At 43.0% G+C, this 22,338-nt stretch overlaps 2 protein-coding genes across 2 annotated transcripts in view; one reads left to right on the top strand and one right to left on the bottom strand.

The window, feature by feature from the left end:
• olfml3a (olfactomedin-like 3a) lies at positions 1-6,404 on the top strand. The gene is made up of 3 exons (XM_076740175.1): positions 1-325; positions 2,101-2,413; positions 4,594-6,404. Exons 1-3 carry the CDS (start codon positions 215-217, stop codon positions 5,376-5,378), a joined length of 1,209 nt encoding a protein of 402 aa, XP_076596290.1. The 5' UTR covers positions 1-214; the 3' UTR covers positions 5,379-6,404.
• Positions 5,841-22,338, bottom strand: part of syt6a (synaptotagmin VIa) — a 58,852-nt gene continuing 42,354 nt past the window's right edge. Inside the window, exons 2-7 of the mRNA XM_076740174.1 lie at positions 19,007-19,397; positions 17,277-17,838; positions 12,690-12,810; positions 11,527-11,698; positions 10,441-10,591; positions 5,841-9,797 (exon numbers count right to left, since the gene is read on the bottom strand). Coding sequence (XP_076596289.1) covers positions 9,726-9,797; positions 10,441-10,591; positions 11,527-11,698; positions 12,690-12,810; positions 17,277-17,838; positions 19,007-19,397 — 1,469 coding nt within the window. The 3' untranslated portion in view covers positions 5,841-9,725. The remainder of the gene's footprint in view (positions 9,798-10,440; positions 10,592-11,526; positions 11,699-12,689; positions 12,811-17,276; positions 17,839-19,006; positions 19,398-22,338) is intronic.

The raw sequence follows: 22,338 nt of genomic DNA, 5'->3' as shown, positions 1-22,338 counted from the left end.
GTGAAAACATTCCAGCAAAGTGAGGGCAGTCAAAGAATTGGGAACTCGCACAGCGGCCTGTTCCCCTCTTTACCCTTCATGTACTGACACTGTAAACAAGTGCTCATAGGTCGTGTGAAGCTCTGAGGACAGATCTGCAGAGGAGCCAAACCCGAGGAGTCCTCTAAAACCGGGACAGACAAAGAAACTCAGCTGTCCCATTGATTGGCTCACAATGAAGCCGGTGTTAGTCCTCCTTGTTTCCACTGCCTGGACTTTCACTGGAGCCCAGTATTACTACCAGGGGCTGATGGATTATCTGGAGAACAGGCTGTTGGCTATTGAGGTAAGAAGCAAAAACCCCTTTAAAATGACTGATAATTGATCAATACAGTGCAGTCGCATGCCGTGAGCTGCAGCACAGATCTCTCTGGAGACGACAAAAGATTAGAAATACCAGTTCAGCTCCTCTTCCTTCTGCTTTTATGTGAATTTTAACTCATGCAGTCCAATTAATACAATGTCTGCCCAGCTCATCAACTTCGCAGGGGCCTCTGGGGGGAATATCAGTTGATGCACGCAACATGCAGTTTCTGTCTGACAACATAACACTTTCCTCAGCGTTTAAGACAATGACACATCAGTAATGAGTACAAGCTCAACCTTTGCTGCCATGGCATCAAACAGCCCTGCAGCCTAATGGAGGATGTGTTCTACAAAGGTAGAATTAAGCTGCATTACAACAAAGTGCCTGAAGGAAGGAATGAAATACTGAGTTCAGTGTTGTGTTTAAAGGGAGCTTATGAAGCTGCAAAGTTTGTGCGAGGGAAGACTTTTGTTGGCTTAAGGTGAGTGAAATATGAAATGCAGGATTACATGTCTGGTTACCTCAGGGAAGTTTAGCAAACTCTCATTTAAACAGTTCTTTTAATACTCTGAGAGTATTTTCAGAGTTGGAATTTTTCCTTTCATCAGCCGCATGGCTGCAATGCAAAAATGACAATCTTATAACTGTTATCCACATGAAATGAATTGTCTATTTACAGCTAAATCCTGCTCTCGTCGCCCCCTGTGGCTTCCCTCCAGTCTCAATTCCAATATGCTGGCTCAACTTCTGCCTTGATGTGAACACGGCAATTCATCAGCAGGTTTTCATTGAACTTTCATTTCCATTTGACCACAGGCCCACAGCGAGCAAGGCCAGAAAATGAAACTGAGGCGGATGAGACAGTGGAGAAGCCGTCAGTTATTACATCTCGCTCTGAATAATTCACTTGTCACCCACACGGTGTCAATCACTACACCCAGAAACTCACTGCTGTATTCCGTTTGGTGAAACCTTGATTGAAACAGGGAGTTTTTGATTATTATTTTTATATTCGGAAAGACTAGGAGTACAGCCACACTCGCAGCTCTGGCCGTCCTGAGGTGATATGAGCTAAAGGCTAACATCAGCATGCTTACATGCTCACAGTATTAATGCTAACATGGTGATGCTTTGAAAGCACAATTATCATGTTCACCATCGTGGTTTAGCACGTTAGCATGCTACCATTTGCAATTAGCACTAAACACAAAGTACAGCTGAAGCTGAGGGAAGATCAATAGTTTTGAACATATTTAGTCAGAAAATTAAACCTACCACAACGTTTTTTGGTCCCTTGGGGACAGAAGAAACCAGTTATGAACACTGACATATCATCACTGTTTAAGTTGATATGGTGAACTTTTTTGGTCAACATTATCATGCTCAAAAATCTCAACAACTGCGGAACGGATTGCCATCAAAGATTGTACGAACATTCATGGTGTGCGGAGGATGAAATTTGTCCAAAACATTGGTTCATGACCAAATGCTGGCAGAACTAATGACATTCCCATCAGCCTCTGATGTGCTTTGTGTTTGGTGCTAATTAGCAAATATTAGCACGCTAACACACTAAACTAAAATGGTAACATGGTGATCATAAAACATCAGCATGCTAGCACTGTTATTGTGCCTGTGTTAGCTCCGCTGTGTAACCTCACAGAGCTGCCAGCAAGCTGTAACCTCTCTGACCTATTGCTTGTGTGTGGCTTGTGTAAAACCCTCCTACAGTTTTGCTCTGCTCTCTCTGGTAGGACCGAATGCAGTTCTGGCATGAACAATCCCATCGCTACCACACAGAGCTGCAGGATATCAAAAAGCTAACTGCTGAGACCATAGATGGGCTGAGGAATGAGCACAGCACGCTGTTCAAAGACCTTGAAGGAGCTTCAGTCCGAGTGGACAGGGTGGAGCGAGAGATGGACTATGTGGAGACCCGGACTTCCCCTCGGGCGTGTGCGAATAAAGCAGACAAGGTGGTGGAACAGGGAGCCTGGGGGCTTGAGGAGAGCAGAGGAGAGGAAGAGGAGGAGGAAGACTGGGAGGAGCTGTACTCCAGAGTCTCTGGTGAGCTGCAGAGAAGCACATACAAACGTCCTCTGCAGGATAGCTGCCTTTGATCTTGGATTTTTATTCATGAGTGGGCCCTGGCACCGTCAAACCTAAACATGTATAAGTTATATGTATGGTTAAATTTAGCATCACACATCCCACCGGGCATTAAAACACCCCTTTTCTGCAGAGCTGGTGTCTTGGAAATGCCACTGGAAAATGGGAAACAAACACGGTGCTGTTACAAATCATTTAATGGAGTGCTTCGAGTCAGTGGGCAGTCATGTTTTCCAGAAGACATGTGGCTTGATGGAACTCATTGACTTCAGCAGAGCTTCTCCCCTGTTTGTTCTGTGTGAGCTCAGCATTTGTCTTTATAATCCTCAGATCCCAAAGCGTGCTGCCGCAAACAATGCTGACATATAACTGCTGCAGTCATTTACTGTGGTTACACGTGCACTCATAACCCTTTTAAAGCATGATGTGGAAATCACGTCAGAATTCTATGAAACACATGTTCTATTGAATATTTCACTGAATGTGCGCATTAAGCAAAAGATCTATATTTTTGCACTTAATTGGTTCCAACATCTAAATGCCATTGGTACCATTTAAACAGACTCTTCATAAAAACTAAATGAAAGAAATATTGATTTCATTATTATTCTCGCTGCCCTAATAAGACAATCAATAACACATAAATTCAAGAATTATGCAGTAATATCATAAACGCTCCGCTCAGAATCATAATCCCCGTCATGCTCTACATTATCAAGGGAGAATTCGCTCATTCGGGCGGTCAAATACAAATTGGATGATGATAAAATGCAGAGCGAAGGCTTCTCTATTACTTTCTGTGTGTGAAATCTCCTGTTCAAATCTGGAGCTGAGCCTCAGCAGAGAGGAGGGACAGGAAGCTGCCCCGAAGCGGTGGCGTTACTCTCCAAGCTCATGTTCAGAGGAGTGAGCTCTGCACACAGTGAGCCATTGTGAATGCCTGTGAAGTGACCCAGAACGAACCTCACCGCATTGTAAGGACCCACTTCAGATTTATGAGCCTAATGCTAATTTTGCCCGTGGACACATCAGGCAGACGTCCTTTGTTCGTGTATTTTGGTGAATTAATCTTCTTTTACAGAAAACATCTTCATATTGTCCGTGTGCTGCGCTAATATGTCCTCTCATTATGAGTGTGTGTTTCCAGTTTCCCCCTGACTGGCTTGAATTTGCCTTAATTTGGGAGAGCTTCACGTTGACTGCTGCAGGCTGCTTGACAAATGTTAGCTTGCAAATGCAGATTTCAGCCGGGGAATGGCACTTTGCTGAAACATGCTAATGGAACAAATTGTGGCAGCTGAGGACTGAGATCTAAATCAAAGTACTGCAAATTACATCAACTTCACACCTGTAGTACAAAATATTTTTTCTCATAACGGTGTCGTTCTTCACAATAGACATGTAATTTTAGATGCAGCACCTGGATGCAGCGTTAACACGCTACAGTTGTTTGCCTTTTTCCCCTTAAAGCACCTGAAAACTTTCAAATCATAAGCATTTCTCTGAGGCATTAAATACTCAAACGTGCTTAATTGCTGCTCCATGTTTTTATTGCTGCACCATTAAATCAAATGGAAATATTCTGGACGTCTCGTGCATGACCTGAAAATTCTATACCGTGTACCTCATGGTATTTTCATAAAGTTGCTCATGAAACTCCAACTGTGATGGGATCTCCAGCAGAATTTCTAAACGGCAGTAGTAATCTAACGTTCTCCCAGGCCAAGGAGCAAATTAATCATCATTAGCTTGTTGCAGGTTACATTAAAAAAACAGTCCATGACTATCACATCTGCTGTGTAGAAGGCTATTTCTCCACTGGATGTTATTAGAGTTTCAGCTAACATTAGCATCTCATTAGCAGCTTTACTAAATATAGCATTATGTTTACTAGACATATTCCTCTTTGCAGCAAAGACTCATGGGTGCTGCAGTACTTTGAGCCATCTGCCATGTATGCAGGCTTCTGGCATATCAGACACAGTTGAAATAATTCAAACTGGTGGCCATAACATAAACCTCTGGGATTGTTATGTCATCTGGGAGATTGTGGCAAAGCAACAGTGCAGCAAACAGTGAAATGTGAGCATTCTGTGTGAGCTCAGAAATGTTATCCCTCTCTTTGTCTCTCACTGCAGACTGTGTGGAAATCGTCTCCAGCATCAGATCAGTGAAGATCCTGAAGAGAGTGGGCAGCCCCAAAGGCATGTGGACCAGAGACCCCAGATCTTCCAAGGTTTACATCTTTAATGGGACATCAGGAAACAGCATCTACCAGTTCAGCTCTGTGCGTGACTTTTCCCGCTCTCCGGGCGTCACCGGCAGCAGACAGATCAGGCTTCCCTCTGAGTTCACCGGCGCCGGCAGCGCCGTTTATAACGGCTACTTGTACTACATTCAGCGGGAGGCCGATATGGACGTGCAGGTGGTCAAATACGACCTGCTGAGTGGCTCTGTGACAGACATTGCCATGTTCCCTGTGGAGAGCCACGCAAGCGTTTACAGCCTCAACCCAGAAACTGTGGCGGACCTCGCCGCAGATGACGAGGGCCTCTGGCTGCTGTACGCCACCAGCGACAGCGAACCAAACATCAACCTTGCAAAGATGGATCCTGCCACGCTTGACATAGAACAAATCTGGGACACCCGCTGCCCAAGGGAGAACGCAGAGGCCGCCTTTGTCATCTGCGGGACCGTCTATGTGGTGTACAACACCCGCCTGGCCAGCCGGTCCAGGGTTCAGTGCGTGTTTGACGTCAACGACATGGTGATCAGCGAGGAGGCTCCCCTGATCTACTTTCCCAGGAGGTACGGATCCCACGCAAGTCTGAAATACAACCCAGAGGAGAAGCAGCTCTACGGCTGGGACGACGGCTACCAAATCATTTACAGACTGACCATGAAGAGGAAGCTCCTGGTCTGACAGCGGGGAGGCGGTGTCATGGTTTCAAAGGCCAGGATGAAACATAGGAGCTGTAAATCTGTTCAAGCTATGCCAAAGTTTTTCAGCCGCCTGCAGACTTCATTCATGGTGGATTTGATACAGATCACACATAACACCACACATTTTTAAGCAAATTACACAGCTTTGAAGTATTATTTACCACACTGATCCTTTTCTTATGGGTGTAACATAGCAAAACATAACAAAACCCCTGAAAATGCCACTTTGTTTATTAGAGCCTGTCAAGTCTTACTGTTATTTTATGTGTGTGTGTGTGTGTGTGTGTGTGTGTGTGTGTGTCTGTGTGCCCTCCCCTCATTTAATTTCAGCATTTGATTCAGACAAAATCTCATTTCCTTTGTGCCCGTTCCTGCTTGTTAAGCCACTGGCTGTGTTGTCATTATATGCTGGGTGTTGCCACAAAGCACACAGCGCAGAGCGCATTTTGCATAAGTCTTTTAATCAAAGAAAAGAAAATCATGTCACAGAACTGATAACACATCACATCCCATGGGAGAAAAAAAAAACAACAAACTCCTTTTCTGCTGTTGGTTTTCAGACTTGTTGAAACAAAAGAGTGAGAGTGGAAATACTGTATGCTATTTCAGTTTACGCCATTACACACTGGGTCACTCGTTACTGTGAGTCTCAATAATGATCCAAAACCTAAAAGGAACTGATAATAGACGTTTGTCTGATCTAACAGCTGTTGATATCAATCACCAGAACATTTTCTCAAACATTTCTATTAGTACAAATACAAAATGTTCAATAAAAAAATTGGAAATTCAGTGCTATCATAACAGTTGGAAGGGATACAAGATCATATCAAGAAACATTACAATATTAGGCAAAGCTAGGGGGGCTTGAAACAGTCCATAAACTGAGGCAATTGATTTAACAGGTCATCTACTATGAAAACACATCACATTGTCAGAGAAATATATGACCATCGTAAAGCACATGTTTGAACAAAAAAAAAAAAAAAAAAAAGAGGAACAGAAACGTTATTTTTCAACCACTTGTTTGAAATTTTACACTAAATTAAGAGATTATAAATCTATGTATATGCCATTAGTCTAGAGAGGAATTTCACCATCAAAACAACCGTGTGAATGAGAGCAAACCTCAAACCGTTGGTGAAGCAGTGTTGATGATGGATTACGTCAAGCACGAACAATAATGCACTGACTCATTTTCACTGTAACAAGTGCCAATTAGAGAAATGCCGCCGCTCTGTAGACGCTGACCTGCCGCCCATCAGCTGCCCCCGCGCGCACACTGAAGCACTGCACAGCTCCAGGTAAACTCAGCCGTGACGGAAATGGCTAAAACAGATCTGGAAGGGTCTGCTGAATGCATCTGCTCATGTCTCGATGTCTGGCCCCCCAAATTTCTCAGACATTTTCACGAACTCTGTGATGTACGGCGTGTTCACTGTAGAGCGATCCAGCCGAGCGCAGTCCCAGCCAAAGCATTACAGCATCCTCTGTGGCTGAACGAGGCACCAGCCGTCTAGACAGGCCACTGCCAAGAACAGTTGTCACATATCAGATTGAAGATGCTGTGGGCCGCTGTTGAGATAATACGGATGCTTCAATAAACGGTCCTCACATCGAGAAAAAAAAAAAAAAAAAAAAAATTAGCAGTACAAGCCTGAGCAAAACTAGTTTGTGCATGTCTCCTGGCAGTTTTCCTGCCTGATATCAAACTGACTCTCCAGCTAAACGTTTCCTGGCAAATGTACTGATGGTATCTGCGCTTGCCAATTACAGCACAACAAAACTACTACAACTGGAGGGTAAAACTAAAACTGGGAGAAAATAATGTTAATACAACCAAATTATGTTTGACTCTCATCACAAAGATATATGGAGCCTCCTTTTCTAATGTTTTTATTCAACAGCTACAGACGTGCTAAGAAAACTGAGGATGAGCGTGCAACAGGGGGTCATCGACGCAGCGCCATAATTAGTTAAATGACTGTTTCTTTATTACTGTTTACAGGCTGTGAGTGGCTGAAGTGGAAAAGTTGGTGAGTCACTAAAAGCAAAATGCAACAAAGTACAATGGGAGCAGATTTAGCCAATAAATCTAAATAAAACCCGTCTTTTGGCAAACAAAACATCCAACCTGTGATGAGGAGACTGTAAAGTTTCTCAAATTAATACACGAAACACACATAAATTCCATATTTCCATCGCGTGTTCTCCATGGTTTTCTACCGTTTCGACCCTCGTGGGCTATCGAACATTTTCCACACACTGAGTTGCCAATTTGCGTGTTATATGACAAAGAAACTACTTCTCGAGTTGCTCTTCTCATAAGTCATCAGTCACATCTTCCACCCCCGTGTGCACGCACATCTCAAAGCTCGGAAACTCGTCTGTTACAACAAAATAAAACTGCACCTAGTGGAGTGTAAACTGGAGGAATGCAAATAAAAAACAAACACTATGATTTATTCTCACCACAAAGCTGTATGGAACCTTTGTTATGTAATATTTTTAATTCAAAGCGATAGATACATCACTGTTTTTACCTGGACAGTTATAGAATCAGTTATAAGACAGTAATCTTGGCCTTATCTGGAATTTTTTGCATCGTTTCCTCAACTAAAACTTAAGTTATTGTAAAAGAGAACAAATAATATTCAGGGACCTATTAAAGTGATTATACCGAGGAATTATGCTGTCAACTAAACTGATATGCCAGCAGTGCTGCAGTCTTTTCTCAATCACATCAAATGTCTTCAAAGATAATCCATTTACCACATGTTGCAGATCGAGCATCTGGATGGCGAATTCAAATACACGTTATCCCTGTACAACAGCATGATTAATGACTGGATAAACATCAAGAAAGTTGCATGTTTCTAAGTTCAAAAGACGAACATGTTGACCTTTTTCAGAGTTTAGGTTTTTCTCGATCATCACCACCAACGAGGCTACACATATTCAAAATGTCAGTTTTTTTTTTTTTTATCTATACCTATCATTACATCTTTTCTGGTTTTCTGCTTAGAAAAACAAAACGTACACACAGGAAGTGGCAGACGGCTTTACATGAAACTATACACAGCCACCCAAACCCGCTCAGAAAAAGAAGAAGAGGAGACGAAGAAGTGCTTCTGGACAGTGTGTGTCTGGAGGACAACATGAGCGTGAGTTTTCGGGAGACAAAGCAAACAGAGAAGGGGGTGAAGGTGTTTAAAGTGTGCTCACAATCTCCTGTTGACACAAACCTCCAGACCTCCATTGACAAAAAGCTGCGTTCAAAGTGACTCTTTTCCATCTCTGTTTGAAACCTTTTCTTCTCTGCTGTTTTTTAGTCATTTTCATGGCGTTTCGTCCTTTGTCAGGTAATTTAACCGCCTTGCGTTGAAAATCGACCAAGATTGGAAAAAAGGTTGTATTTTAGCACTGAGATCAGTAATAACACTGCAGCCAATTTACTCTGGTGTGAATACCTATAATCCCGTTAAACGTGTTGCCTTGGCTGCTCCTGAAAACACACTTAAGCTGCAAATTGTCAGAATATTTTTGTTTCTGCCTGATCGAGCCGTACAGGTAATTGCTTATGTGATTGATGAAACTGGAAGTACAGTGAACTCAGCTGGATGTTTAAGATTCATTTCAGTTTTGCTACTCACAAACAATAAGGACTAATGGAGCGGGTTTACATCTAATAGTTCCAAAATGCTACAGTTCAGTATTGTTTTTATGCTAATGCAGCACTGTGAATTTCAATGAGAGCTGTAGAGTTTTGAAATTGCCTCAGATCTCGTTTGAGATTGTCTGGTTTTCTACCGCGGCCGAGTCCTCAGCTTCCCTTTGTGAAACTTCCACTGCTCCCAGGGAGCGAAATCTCCTCCATCAAAGAGTCTCTGCAGCACAGAGCTGAATCTTCAGCGTTTGGAAAGTCTCCGCGAGGACACCGAGATCCGTTCACCTCGGCTCGGACGGCTCAGCTCTAAGTGTCTGCATACCGGATGTCCAGCCAATCTCTTCTGAGGACAACGAGGACAGCTCTGGGTCGTCACAACACCCACATTTCAAATCAGTGACCCTAAAACTTTAACCCGAAAAGACTGCGCTTCACACAACTAACTGACTGACAGTGGGCTTAGATCAGTTCTTGGGAGTGCTCTGGGACTAGACTTGAGGAAGGGAGGGACAGAGAGAGAGAGAGAGAGACAGCAAGAGAGAGAGAGAGAGAGGGGGAGAGACAGTGGGGTTGTGTTTCTCCTCAATCAGACAGACAGGAAGTGGATCAGCAGGAGGGAGGAAACCCCCTTCTGGGCTGCTGGGTCACAGGTGGCTCCGCTCAGGGACTGGCAGGGGGCCGGGGTGAGGGGCAGGAGCCTTGGCTGTCAAAGCTGGCTGTCCTCGCCTTCCACTGCAGGACACACGGACACAAGGAAATGATTCATAACGCATATGCTGATTTACAGCACCGTCACTCGCAGGTCAATTTCAGCACAGGGCAAATATTTGTACAGACGAGAGTGTATGTGTTCTGTGAGCAGCTTTTATTTCATTTTGCCACTTAGTTTTATGAGGGAACCGGAAAATAACACAGAAGTGACTGAAGGCACTCATACAAGGAACATAGACTCAGTGATTAATATCTGACAAGACGCCCGCACGCAATCTCATCAAAACACTCACACAATGTAACGTACAGACAGCTGTCACTGGATCACTCTGAGAGAAGCATTGTAGATAAAGACATCCTCAGAACGAGCAAGTCACACTAACTCATGTCTGTGTGATCGGATTTGATTGAGAAATGAGTCAGAGAAAGACTACAGTAACTGCCAACCAGCTGTCTTCAGAACACCTGCACGCACCTGTCCCTCTAACCTCATGCAGTGTTTCTATCTCCACCCACCCGCTCCGGAAACCTCTTGCCGAGAGCAGAGGTTTCAAACTGATAGCCGAGAATTACCAGCTTAGCTCCCGATTCCTCACCCTACATGACGATCACGCACAGAATACTCCGACCTAAAAAGCCTAAAACACCCCTAAAATAAACCTACCTCCTTCTCAGACTTCTTGGACTCCAGCAGGGGGTGCCAGTGTGCAATGGGCTTGCGTGGATAGGCCAGCATTTCGTTCCAGTGGTCCCTGCCAAGTCCTTCGGCGTTGCATCCAACCCTCATCACACCAATGATCTCATTATGACCTACCCTGTGGGGACACACACGTACTGTATAAATACATCTGACTTAACTTGACTCGACATCTCATACATCAAATTGTTGTTTATAATTGCAAGGGGGGCATTTTGTAATGAAAGGAGACACAAATCTGAGTCTGGATGTCCTGCCGATTGATACAGCGAATCTGCAGCTGACACCAGAAATGACTCATCCCTGGACGGCCATCAAAGGAGATCTTTGCTCCATTAGCAATGTCTGAAGTGTAAATGAGCTTTTTTTTTTTCTTGACATAATCCCTGGATTATTAGCACAACCTGATTTAATCCTTGCATGAGAGCAGATGGTGAAAAAACACAGGTTGGCTTTCAAATTAGTATCTGCTTCTTTTATGCTGCACAGTAAAAAACACACACACAAAAAAACACTCAGTCTGACCTTTAACACACATGTTCTCATTCTGTCAGCTGTCTGCGCTGCATCCACTTTTTCTCTTTCCTGTTATAGCTTCACATACTGTAAATATAAAGCCAGTGTACTGCACTTGAAGAACTGCAACTGTAGTCTGAAAATGAGGAATAATCACTAACTGTCCCCTCCAGACATAATAAATAAATGACTCGTATTTTCACGAATAATTTGTGTCTGATATGGTTTTTCCACTCGAGTCTTAATGTGACGTCTAACAATTCAGCTATTGGATACAAAATTTCTCAGTATGTCCACATATTCACTGTTTTCTGTTGTATTTTGGATCATAATTGGCTCTGAACTAGTTGGGATGTCACAGAAATCATGCTTTTATGTACTTGTCTTCAACTCAGAGAGCAGATTTCTCAATCTCTGCACACATAATTCTGCACATTGAAGGTCAAACATCCAAGTAACAACAAGCACATATTAGAGCAGAGGATGGCTTGAACACGAGCATTTCAACAAACCAACAAGCCAGATGTTCGTACGTACAGATCGTAGTCCATGACAGAGATGTGCAGGCTGACGTGGTCCATGCTGTCCGGCGGGATGTCAAAGATGATGGCCTCGTTATAGGTGGGATTCAGGGTGTTCTTCTTTATGCTCGTCTTCTTCTTTTTCAAACGTCTCCCGTCGCATATGAGCGACACTTTGACGTAGGGATCTAACCAGTGAGACGGAAAGAGGAAGATAAAAGTGACTTTATTAAAACAGCAACTGCTGATAATTAAATATCTCCGCATTTGGACACTCCAAGTTATCCATCTTATTTAGGAAACTGCCAGAGCCATAATTAGCATGAAGATCGGGCTTGTGGGATTATTAAAAGAGAGCAGAGCTTTTACAATGTTTGCCTTGATTGCTAAGACGTCTTCAAAGATGTCCGTGAAGATAGAGCCATCGGTGGCCTATTTCATCACCCTGTGTGTGTCTGTGTGTGTGTTTTTCTTTTTTTTGGCTTCTACTTAAGCATGAAAGAAACCCTAGAGGACCTGGCATCAGTAATGTGCATAAAAGTAGATGAGTCAACGCCTTGTGTAAACAAAGAAGATGGGAGGCCATAGATAGCCTAAACAGCATGACGGGGAAAGCTTCCTGATGAATGCTGATTTCAATCTTCATCCTTCAGTGGCAAATCGCCTCGTATGATCCATTATGTCCCGCTTTAGTCAGATGTAAGCTGCCCTAAATCTATAAACAACAAACAAGAGTGCTTGCTTTGCAGCCCAATGCGCTCGAAGGCACAATTTGATATCTACTGGTTTATGAGGCAGAGATTGAAATAATGGCCGACAGTTAAACCCCCAAAAACTCAGGGAATTAAAATCGTGAAATGTCATTAAACATGGGAGGAAAAATGCCACACTCACTCACTCCGAATTACACCTGAACCCTGGCATTTAAGGCACAATAAATGTCACATTTTACAAGTGATATCAGTATTGTGGGGACACATGGGATGGAAAAGTGGAATAGCAGTCGATTAAAATAAACAGACCGCCTGCAACTATTTGCTGACAATGTCTTAATATTGCAAGTGTTGAATATTAATGAAACAAACAGAGTGCAGCCGCTTGTTCGCTTTATCTTGCTTACAACTGGATATTCACAGAGGGATCATTCACCGCAGGACCACATTAACACACAGAGCACACCTGAGTATCCGGTGATGTCCATGGCCTTGAGGTTCCTGCACTTGATGACAGTAAGTGTGAGTCTGCCCGCGGTGGGCAGGTAGCATAGTGAAAACATGATCTCGCCAAGGTCAACGCTTTCCTGCAGGAACACACACAAAAAACTATTTCAGTTTCACATTTACATTCAAAACTGATGCTCTGATCCAGAGTGATGCACAATAAGTGGAGTGTCTCGTCCTCCAGCTTGGTTTCTGGGATCAATACTATATTTTATTTATGTCCTGCTCTTTGTAACCGCCAGAGTGCACAGTCAGTGAAGCAAACAGTGACGAGGTGGCCTCTCACAAGTAATGAAATAAGATTCTAACAACTGAGACTAGTAAACTAGCCAATTAGAGCACAGACTGGACATAAAGGTGTGGAGAAAAAAAAGGTAATATGATGCAAAATGATGTAACTTCACGATTTGCATTTTTGGCTTGAAAAAGAACTCCATCAGGAGTGTGCTGTGTTGTTTGGCAACTGCAGCATTGTTTTTACATCAGGTGCAGAAGGATGCAGGTGTACTGTGAGTTGTGCTGAAAGACAAATGGATAATATTTGTTGTGAAGCACAGTGCAAGTTAGGGAATGACTTGTACTGTTGTCAGTTGTTACCACAGGACAACAGAAATCACAAGGTCCACTTTTTTTTTCAAGAAATGGTTTGACACTTTGGGAAAATAAGCTCCTTGCAGAGATTTAGATGAGAAAATTGACAGCAGTTCCATACTTTAACTATGGAGCTAGAGCAAGGGGATGATTAGCTTAGCTTAGCATGAAGAGTACAGGGAAGGGAAAAGGTAGCTTGGCTCTGTCCAATACACCAGCACCTCTGAAGGCCTGGTCACACCTGAATGTTGTAGAAGATTGTACATCATTTCATTATATTAAGGAGTATTTAGGAGGGAAAAAGCTCTCTGAGCTAACTAGCTCACTACTAGCTTGTCATTAGCTGGACTTAAACTATAGAAAGGAGCAAGGCTAGCATTTTCCAGCCTTTCTGCTAAGCTAAGCTAAGCTAATCACCTCTCGGCTCTAGCTCCATAGTTAATGCACAGACATGAGGTCGATCTTCACATCTAATCTTTGCCAAGAAAGCGAATACGCATATTTATGGAATGTAATTTTTTGATGACAAAGTAAAGTTGTAAGAAAAAATGAGAAATAATGCTAACCGAAACAGAAAATGTGTTCTGAGCCTTTCCTTTATACCCTGAAGCACAAAAAGCAAAGGTCTCACCACCGACAGATGAAGCTATTCAGGTGAGAAAAGGAAACAACAATTTGGCTTCACCTCAAGTCCTCGAGGTTATTTAGCTGTCAGTATCTCCTAGAAACAATTTGGTCCAATCCTGAAATTATGTCTGACCTCCGGATCAACTCTGTGACACATTTGGCAGCCATCATTCTCACTGCGGTTTCCATTGCCTTTCAAAAGCCATTACTTCTGATCATGTTTCCACATGGTGATCACCTCTCAAGGCAGTCAATTAAAACAGAAAACACCAAATTTACAGCTCAGTAACTTCAGCATAATGCAGCCCAATTACCCGAATAACCAACGAGTGAAGGCTGTGGCTCAGGAGGTAGAGCGGTCGTCCAGTTATCAGAAGGGTTCGATCCCCTGCCTCGGCAGTTTACATGTCGAAGCATCCTTCATCATTGTATGTGTGTGAAAGGGTGAATATTGTAAAAGCCCTTTGAGTGGTCATCAGACTAGAAAAGCATTATATAAATACAGCCCATTTACCATGAATGAGCCTTGGAAATAAGCTTTTTTAAAGGGATTGTATCACCAAGATCTCTCATGTAAGAATGTTTTCTATAATCTGAATTAGAGATGAAACTTTCCGAGCACAGTCAGTGCACCTGCTCAACTATTTCACTTGTGTGGAGACAGTCCTGTATGAGTTTCTACTCCGCTAATAGTCTCAAGTGGAATGAAAGTCCTGTTATCTGTCTCATGTGAGTTCTTAGCCCCATCCTATAAACAGTATTAAGGTCGCACAGACCCTTAATCTCCCTGAATGAGCGTGGTGAGAACCCCACTGATTGGCAAATCTCAACACGTCTGTCTGAGTGCTGCAGTCTTAACGTCTCTTCTATTTGGCTTTCTCCGCTGCGGAAGCGAGGGATTTCCTTTGAAGGGTGTGAAGGTTCAGCCATAATGCGAGGGCACAGCAGAAATGTCAAGTGTTGTAAAAGCATGAAGTGACACTTTGATTGTCCTTGTAGGAACACAGGCTGTTTTGGTGCCAGTCAGTATCATCTGTGCTGCATTAATCATGTTTTGGCCACGCTAGCAGCGTATCTCCAGGGATGGCAGAGACAATCTGTTGACCGGTCATTGGGTCAGTCCACCACTTTGGTCCAGATTGAAATATCTAATAAAGTGAGTATTTCATTGATTGCTTTGAGGCATTCATGGTTCCAAGATCATGTATCCAAATCAATTTTCATTCCTCGGTGCCCTGAGGTTGACGCTCATGGTTTTGAGTCAAATGTCTCAATAAATGTTTCTTAGGATGCCTTGAAATTCGGTACCTACACAGATGTCCCCCTCTTCTAAAAGAAATTTGGTGGTCCCCTGACTTTTCACCGAGCACCATCATTAGGTCAGAATTTAACTTTATCCAAGACTCTACTTTGTGTTTCCTGCTAATTTACAAATGTTAGCATGCTAAAACTGCAAACTAAGATGGCGAATATGATAAACATTAAACCTGCTAAACGTCTGCATGTTAGCATTGACACTGTGAGCATGTTAGCATCTTGACATTAGCATTTAGGACGGCCCTTAATCTGCTTCAAAGCCAAATGTCAAGTAACTATTTATACTGTGTTTACATTCCCAGAGCTTTATTTATCATACACTGTGTTTGTCTCATTACAACGACTGATTACCTCTTGGTTTTTAGTAATAAATGCTTGTATAAATTGGTGTTATTGATGAATATCCCTCCTTGATCTACGACCTGAGGAAAAATGCTGGCTCTTTTCTTTACCTCCCTGCTCTCAATGTCTTTATCTTTTCCACTCGTTAAACTGCACAGCGTCTTTAAAGCAGTCTTAATCTCACCCGATACTTAGACGACACACCGCTTCATGTCTGCCTTTTGTTTCTACTGCTCCCTGGCATCTGTGCATTCTTTATGTTGCCAATCTTGAATTTAATGTGAGCAAGGGATTTTGTCATAAAATCATTTGGTGGTTCGATAAAGTTTGTGTGCCAAGGATAGGGCTGCCTGCTTTTCTGCCCCCTAAGCAATAACGTTGAGATTATTGAACGACCCTTGAAGAAACCCAAGTTCAACAACTGGAGGGAGAAAACTGTCAGATATAAGGGCCCTGTGGAAGCGATAAAGTGACGAGGGCTCTGAAGTCTCTAACATGGTGCCAAAGACCGGGAACACTTTGTTCCTGAAAATGGCCCCCGGACATCATCAACAAGTAAGCTAACAGAAACATAACTGCACGAGCAAACTGAGTCAGAAATATCCTTTCATGTTTGAGATATTAACACCGTGTGTCCCTTGATGTATTTTTGTAAGTTACAATTATGTTTTTGTAGAATGAAAATCTGAATATCTGATTCATTATAATGCACTGGCTGTTTGATGTATAGATATTTAATTCACATTACAGGGCTGCAGCCAGGATTTAAATTCCCCAAATGCACCCTTCCTGCCCTCGGGCACTTACAAAGTAAATCTCAAAATCTTTTCTCACTGTTTGCATTTTACATTTTTAATTATCGGCTTCACTGTTAAGTGATATTTTCTACTTTCTTTACTTAATTTATTGGTCTAAAAGTAGTCCCAGGTTGCACTGACATACTAAAACAAACATCCCACCTGTACATCATGTGTGCTGAGCATCAAAATACCACACAGAGGGCAAAGTGGATGTTGCACTGCTAAATAACCCTTTCAGTCTAAAAGGACTGTAATCAGCACTTTCAATGCAAGCTTTCCCCAGGTTGCTAAAGCTGGGCAGAGACAATGTTTATTGATCTTTTACACTGTCTTAATACATTTTAATCAGCCTTTCTGCACAACCAGAACCTGCAGCTTTTATGTTCACACTGCACGGATGAGTTCACTGGCCACAGTGTGGACCTCCCACTGTACGCTGGCTCTGGTTTCACTGACATCTCCAATAAAGTCTGTCAAAGCAAGACGACCGTATCCTCAACAAGGTTGTTTACATGTAAACATTCAACCTGTAAAACTCTACTGCATTAATATTAAAATAAGCTCACTGCAGTTTTGAACAGATCTTTTGACAGCAGCCATGAGGAACATCTGACCGTGGTGCTCGAACTGCAAGACAACCAACCAAAACTTCTGACATGCCATCTGATTGCCTGACAGACACAACACTGATTGTTCATTACTCAGGTGACAAGCTCACATGCATGTCGGGGTGACCAATTCGGGGCTAAAATCATGTACATGTCCCTGATTGGAACCTGACCTCTGTGTGCTCATTGGTAGCTATGACCGTGTTACACATATTGTTTGTAATGTACACTGTATGACAGAAAAATCTGAGACATTCTTACACTGGTGGCATATTGGATGTCCCTCCATATGTTCGTCTCCCTGGAGAGGTCTGATGTCTCAAACAAGTTGTCCAGGACCACCTCCCCGATCATATCATGCCGTGAAAACCGGTCAAAGTCAAAGACGCTCATATGGAGCTTCCTGGCTGCCAGTTCATCGTAAGGCACAGGAAACTGGAAGCTCTCGCTGAAGGTGGGGTTGAGTGTCTTCCGGTGGACGCGAGTTTGGAACTTCTTGCGGTCGGGCAGCAGGTAGACCTTCACGTACGGGTCAGATGTGCCGCATAAGTCCTTGGCAGGTAGGTCTACTGCCTTGAGGATGTTGACTATGAGGGCCTCGTTTTCGTAGTCATACTTGAGGGAGAAGTTAATTGAGCCACAGTTTTTGCTGCTGCCGTTCTTGGATGAATCCTCTGATTCCAGGGTCTTCTGTTGGTAGAGCTCTGGCTGGATGCGACCAATGCTGGTGGTCTTTTCGTCTTTGTCCACCACATAGTCGTTTCCCAGGTCTAGGCTGCCAACCTGCATCTGCCTGGGCAGGTGTCTTTTGAATGAATTGTGCCTGCAGGGACAGGACAGACAGGAAGAAACAAAGAAGGGTGACAGGGAATTTCTTTCGTTTCGTGTTAAGGAGTTGTAGTGAAGACGAACAGGGAAACTTTGACTTCACGGGACACACGTTCAAAGACTCGCCGAGCTGACCTCAGACAACTAGCGCTGACAAAGGGTGACTGATTGTGTCACCTCATGTCATCTCACATCTTGTATTAAAGTTGCAATTGATCAAAAACAACAGCTGCTGGCAAGCCAATTTTTCTGTGAGAGGAAATTAGCAGTGGCCTGTGGCCTGTATTTATATTGTTTTTAAAAATGCATGAAAGGAATTACCATTAAAAGCCAGTCTTGGAATACTGATTAAGAACTTGTCAGCTTTGCATCTGACAGTGAAATTTTGCTTTTCTTTGCTTTGCACTGGGAGTGTCTGGTCTTCTGCATGAGGAATGGGAAAATACAATAAAAGGTCTAAGTGAGTGTAAGATTAAACTCAAGATAAATATTAAACAACTACAAAGACAGAGCACAGTGACAGCCCAGTGAGAACCAAATGAGGAGCCAGGGGTGACTGATGTTTGCTGTGTCAGGACCCTAAATGGAAATTTTTTGCTGCTTTAGTCCAAGGACAAAGAGATGTGCCTGTAAAGGAAAGCTGCATAATAAGCAGAACTGATATTCACTTAACATGGTGACAATGTGAGCACTGCTAGTACTGGCACAGCAAATGTTTTTTCCACCACTCTGCCCCATTAATTCTCATGAAGAAACCATCACATATAATTAGCCTTACCGCAATGACCTGCAAAGAGCTTCCTCTGAGGCAGAGAGCAACATGATCTACAGTATTTATTATAATTAACTTTGTAGATACCAAATTGTCCAGATTGAAAATTTCACCTTTCTTTGATGATACGTAACGATATGTATGTGGTGCCTACTCTCTGAAAATACACAATGAGTAGCAGTGAGGCTTTTTCTGATTTACACCTTTTTCTTTATTTCATGTTGCATTAATGGACCTTCTGTGCCACAAGATGTTGTCTCTTAAACTCTGCTTGTGTGTGCATGCATGCATACTTCCATGTACCCCTGAGCGTATTTACACATGAATGAGCGCATCGTACAGCCTTGTGTACTATCAGTTGCGCGTACACGTGCGCATGTATATGACTGACCGAGTCGAGGAAGCCGGCTCAGTGGTTTGCCTCTGCATGCGTTGCGTGCGACGCAGGAAGTGCTCCCTCATGGACAGCTGCACATCGGTGGGGATGTCGGGAGATGTATGGCTTATCTTCACTGCTGCCTCCAGGAAACCCATCGAGCCCATGGGGTCCTTCACCTTCTCTGTCGCCATGGTGACCGGTGGCTGCTGGGGGCTGGGAAGCAGGGGAGGCGGCTGCAGCGGGCAGGGCTCTGGGCCACAGGCCGGGCTGAGGGCTGGGCTGGGGAAATGGGCCTTAGTTCGCCACGGCACGCAGCCCAGCTTCCAGGAGACGAATGTAAGAAGGCCCAGCAGAGCGAGGCCACAGACCACAAACACACCGAGCAGGAGGCCAAAAGAAGCGTCTGGTGACGAGCCGCGGGGACCAGAAACAGAGGATCACACAATATGGACAAACAGATGGTGATTACAAGGGTGAGAGAGGAGAGAGAGAGACAGGCCATTAGGACATGATTTTTCTAATGGTCTGGTGCTAAATCAGTGGTTTTTATATAAGACCAAGGACAGTGGGCCAAGCACGCCGTGAGATGTGCCTCATAAATATTACAGTAACCTCCATTAGTCTTCGCTTCAGCCAAGGGATAGGGGAGGCATATTAATGTAAACTGAATTCAGACGTGAGTATGGTGCTCACACTCACTCACACACTGATCATTTTATGTGACACGAGGCTCGCCTTGCAGGTAGAAGTAATTATAGTCTGACACATAATAAAAGACAGCAAACAATGAATTTGAATTTGGAAAAAAAAAAAAAAACCACTCGAGAGTAAAACCAAGGTGTCAGGAGCCTTTCTGTTGGATTTTTACCATGAAACAGATAAAAGGAACCGGGCACAGTCAAACTCATTTATTCTCTGGCATATTGAATATGTTTCCTGGGGAGCAAGCAGCACACAAAGACCTGGAGACGAACCAAGAATGCTGACAAGCACTCCGCAAGGACTCATAGGGACAAACACAGAAAACATACAGCTCGGTATCTCTGGCTTTTGCCTTTGGGACACTTGCCAGAGATGCTCCATTCCTGATTTAAAGTAATTATATTTCAGCGCCTGATGCTTGGAATGTCTTCTGCACTTTTCAGACGTGACTGAATTCAATTCTCTACATTTCGCTGGAGTGCTCTTTTCCACACACACGCGCGCTGATTACTTGGATTTATCTGCAATAACTCGCACTGAGCAGCGTCTCCGAGGCCTCTCGGAGGATCCCTGAACTCCCATCTCTACATAACACTCCAGAGGTAGCAGGAAGCTGCTTCAAGGCAGATTGGAGTTGCTTTTTTTTCTAATATTTACTTGGCTCAACCTTTCCTCATTTAAGCACTAACAAGCGCAGAAACCTGCAGGTGGGGTTGTGTTTATTTGGGGTCAGGTTCTTAGAGGATACCTGTGATTTATTATTTATATGGAAAATCAGATGTGTTCTTTGACAGTGGTGGAAGAAGGATTCTTTACTTAACTGCATGTAGCAATACTACAGCGGACTGATACTACATTACATGAAAAAGTCCTGCATTCCAGATCTTAAGTGTTGTTTGTACCATATCAACAGTGGCAGAATGTAACCAAGTACATTTGCTCAAGTCATGTACTTAAATACAATTTTGCACCATGTCATCACACCTGAACATCGAGTACAACAATAAAATGCTGTGACCGTTCTCCAAAACAACATATGACCGTTGGACAGGAACAGTTTTTTTAACGGTTGCAGTTTTGCTAACAGTAATAAACATGTGGTTAACGTGAAATCACGGCATTTTGGTTGGTTTAGGCAACAGAGTACTTGGTCAGCTTTAGGAAAAGCTCACGGTTTGGGTTTGAATAAATACGTTAGTAACGTGAGATAAGTTATGTACGTACTGAGTTACATATGTGACGGAAGTTAAGTCAACGTTGGTTTTTGGTTTCACATGGAACACAAACAGTGGCCTGCTGGGTGAAAGTCCTCTGTTTGACCTTCAAACACGGACTCAGACGGCAGGGTTTCATACATAACGAATGTAAGGACCAAATCCTGTCAACCTGCGGTGAAACAAGCTTATAATGCAAGACAAGATTCTGGGTGGGCACTATTAGAGTGGGTGGCATGAACATGTATTTTAAAAGTTGACTTAATCAGTATTTGTCGCTATCAAGGTAAATACTGTATGTAGAGATTTCCATGTAAATTATTTGTGCTGTTATGGTTACTGAAAATGAAAATTTTATAGTGGCATAAATTTCCATAAAAAGACTAAATGCAAATTCAGATTTGTGTAGAGAACATAGATAATAGAGCCACAGGCGAGAGGACCCCGCCAGCATGGTAATAGCTGTGTTTCCAGACACAATGCATAGGAAGCAGCATGAGTACAGATGAGACTGTGCTGACGCCTCATAGCAGCGTCTGCTCCTTTGTCAGTGAAAGCTCAGGCTGAGCAGCAGTAACAAGTCAAACTACTCAGCCTCCTTGAAAGATCCATCAGCACCACTAACCTGAGCACAGATAACCTGTAACCACACCTACACACAGTGACACAACTTCAGAGTGACTGGAGGCAATTATTCCCCTCTGTCTCGACTGCAGTGACCGTCAATCACAAGTCATGATTAGTGAGTGAGTCCGAAGGTCAGGAGGCAGCAAGACTGAGGGATGACTAAGAGGTTTTCCTGCTTCGAGCCAACTATCTGGCAAAGTATGCCAATGCTCACCAAATGCACTAAAGCGTGAATAACTAATTCATGATAACTGACTTTGTTTTGATGCATTTTAAAAATGGACTGATGCTTTATGAGCCACTTCAGCAACACAGCTACACCAGCAGTTTACACACTGATGCCTCAATACTGACAATCTCATAATGTCAAATATAATAATATATCTATGACAGGGGGCATTTTTGCTGGTAGTATTTCTGTGTTTATACTTTTAAATGCAGGACTTTTATGTGCATTTTTTTTAACTTTTTACTTCACTAAAGGATCTGAGTACTTGCAATGTAAATGTACACATCATACAGCAGAATGGCTCCCGCTAGTGTCACAATATTATGACATATTATGTTTTTGTGTTATATTATATTGTGGCAGGTCGACGGTGACCACATTTTAATTATTTCATACACTCTTTAATCTGCAGCAAAGCATCATAAATCACAAAGTCAGCATGTTTTTTGAGTAAAATCATTAAGCAAAGTAACTGTAGGTATCTGATGAATATAAAGGAGTAAAAAGTACAACATTCCCCTCTGAGGTGTAGTGGAGCAGATGTAGAGATTAGCAGAAAATGAAAATACTCA

This window comes from Chaetodon auriga, chromosome 10 (assembly GCF_051107435.1).
Source record: "Chaetodon auriga isolate fChaAug3 chromosome 10, fChaAug3.hap1, whole genome shotgun sequence".
NCBI lineage: Eukaryota > Metazoa > Chordata > Actinopteri > Chaetodontiformes > Chaetodontidae > Chaetodon > Chaetodon auriga.
This window is presented reverse-complemented; position numbering and strand designations above follow the sequence as displayed.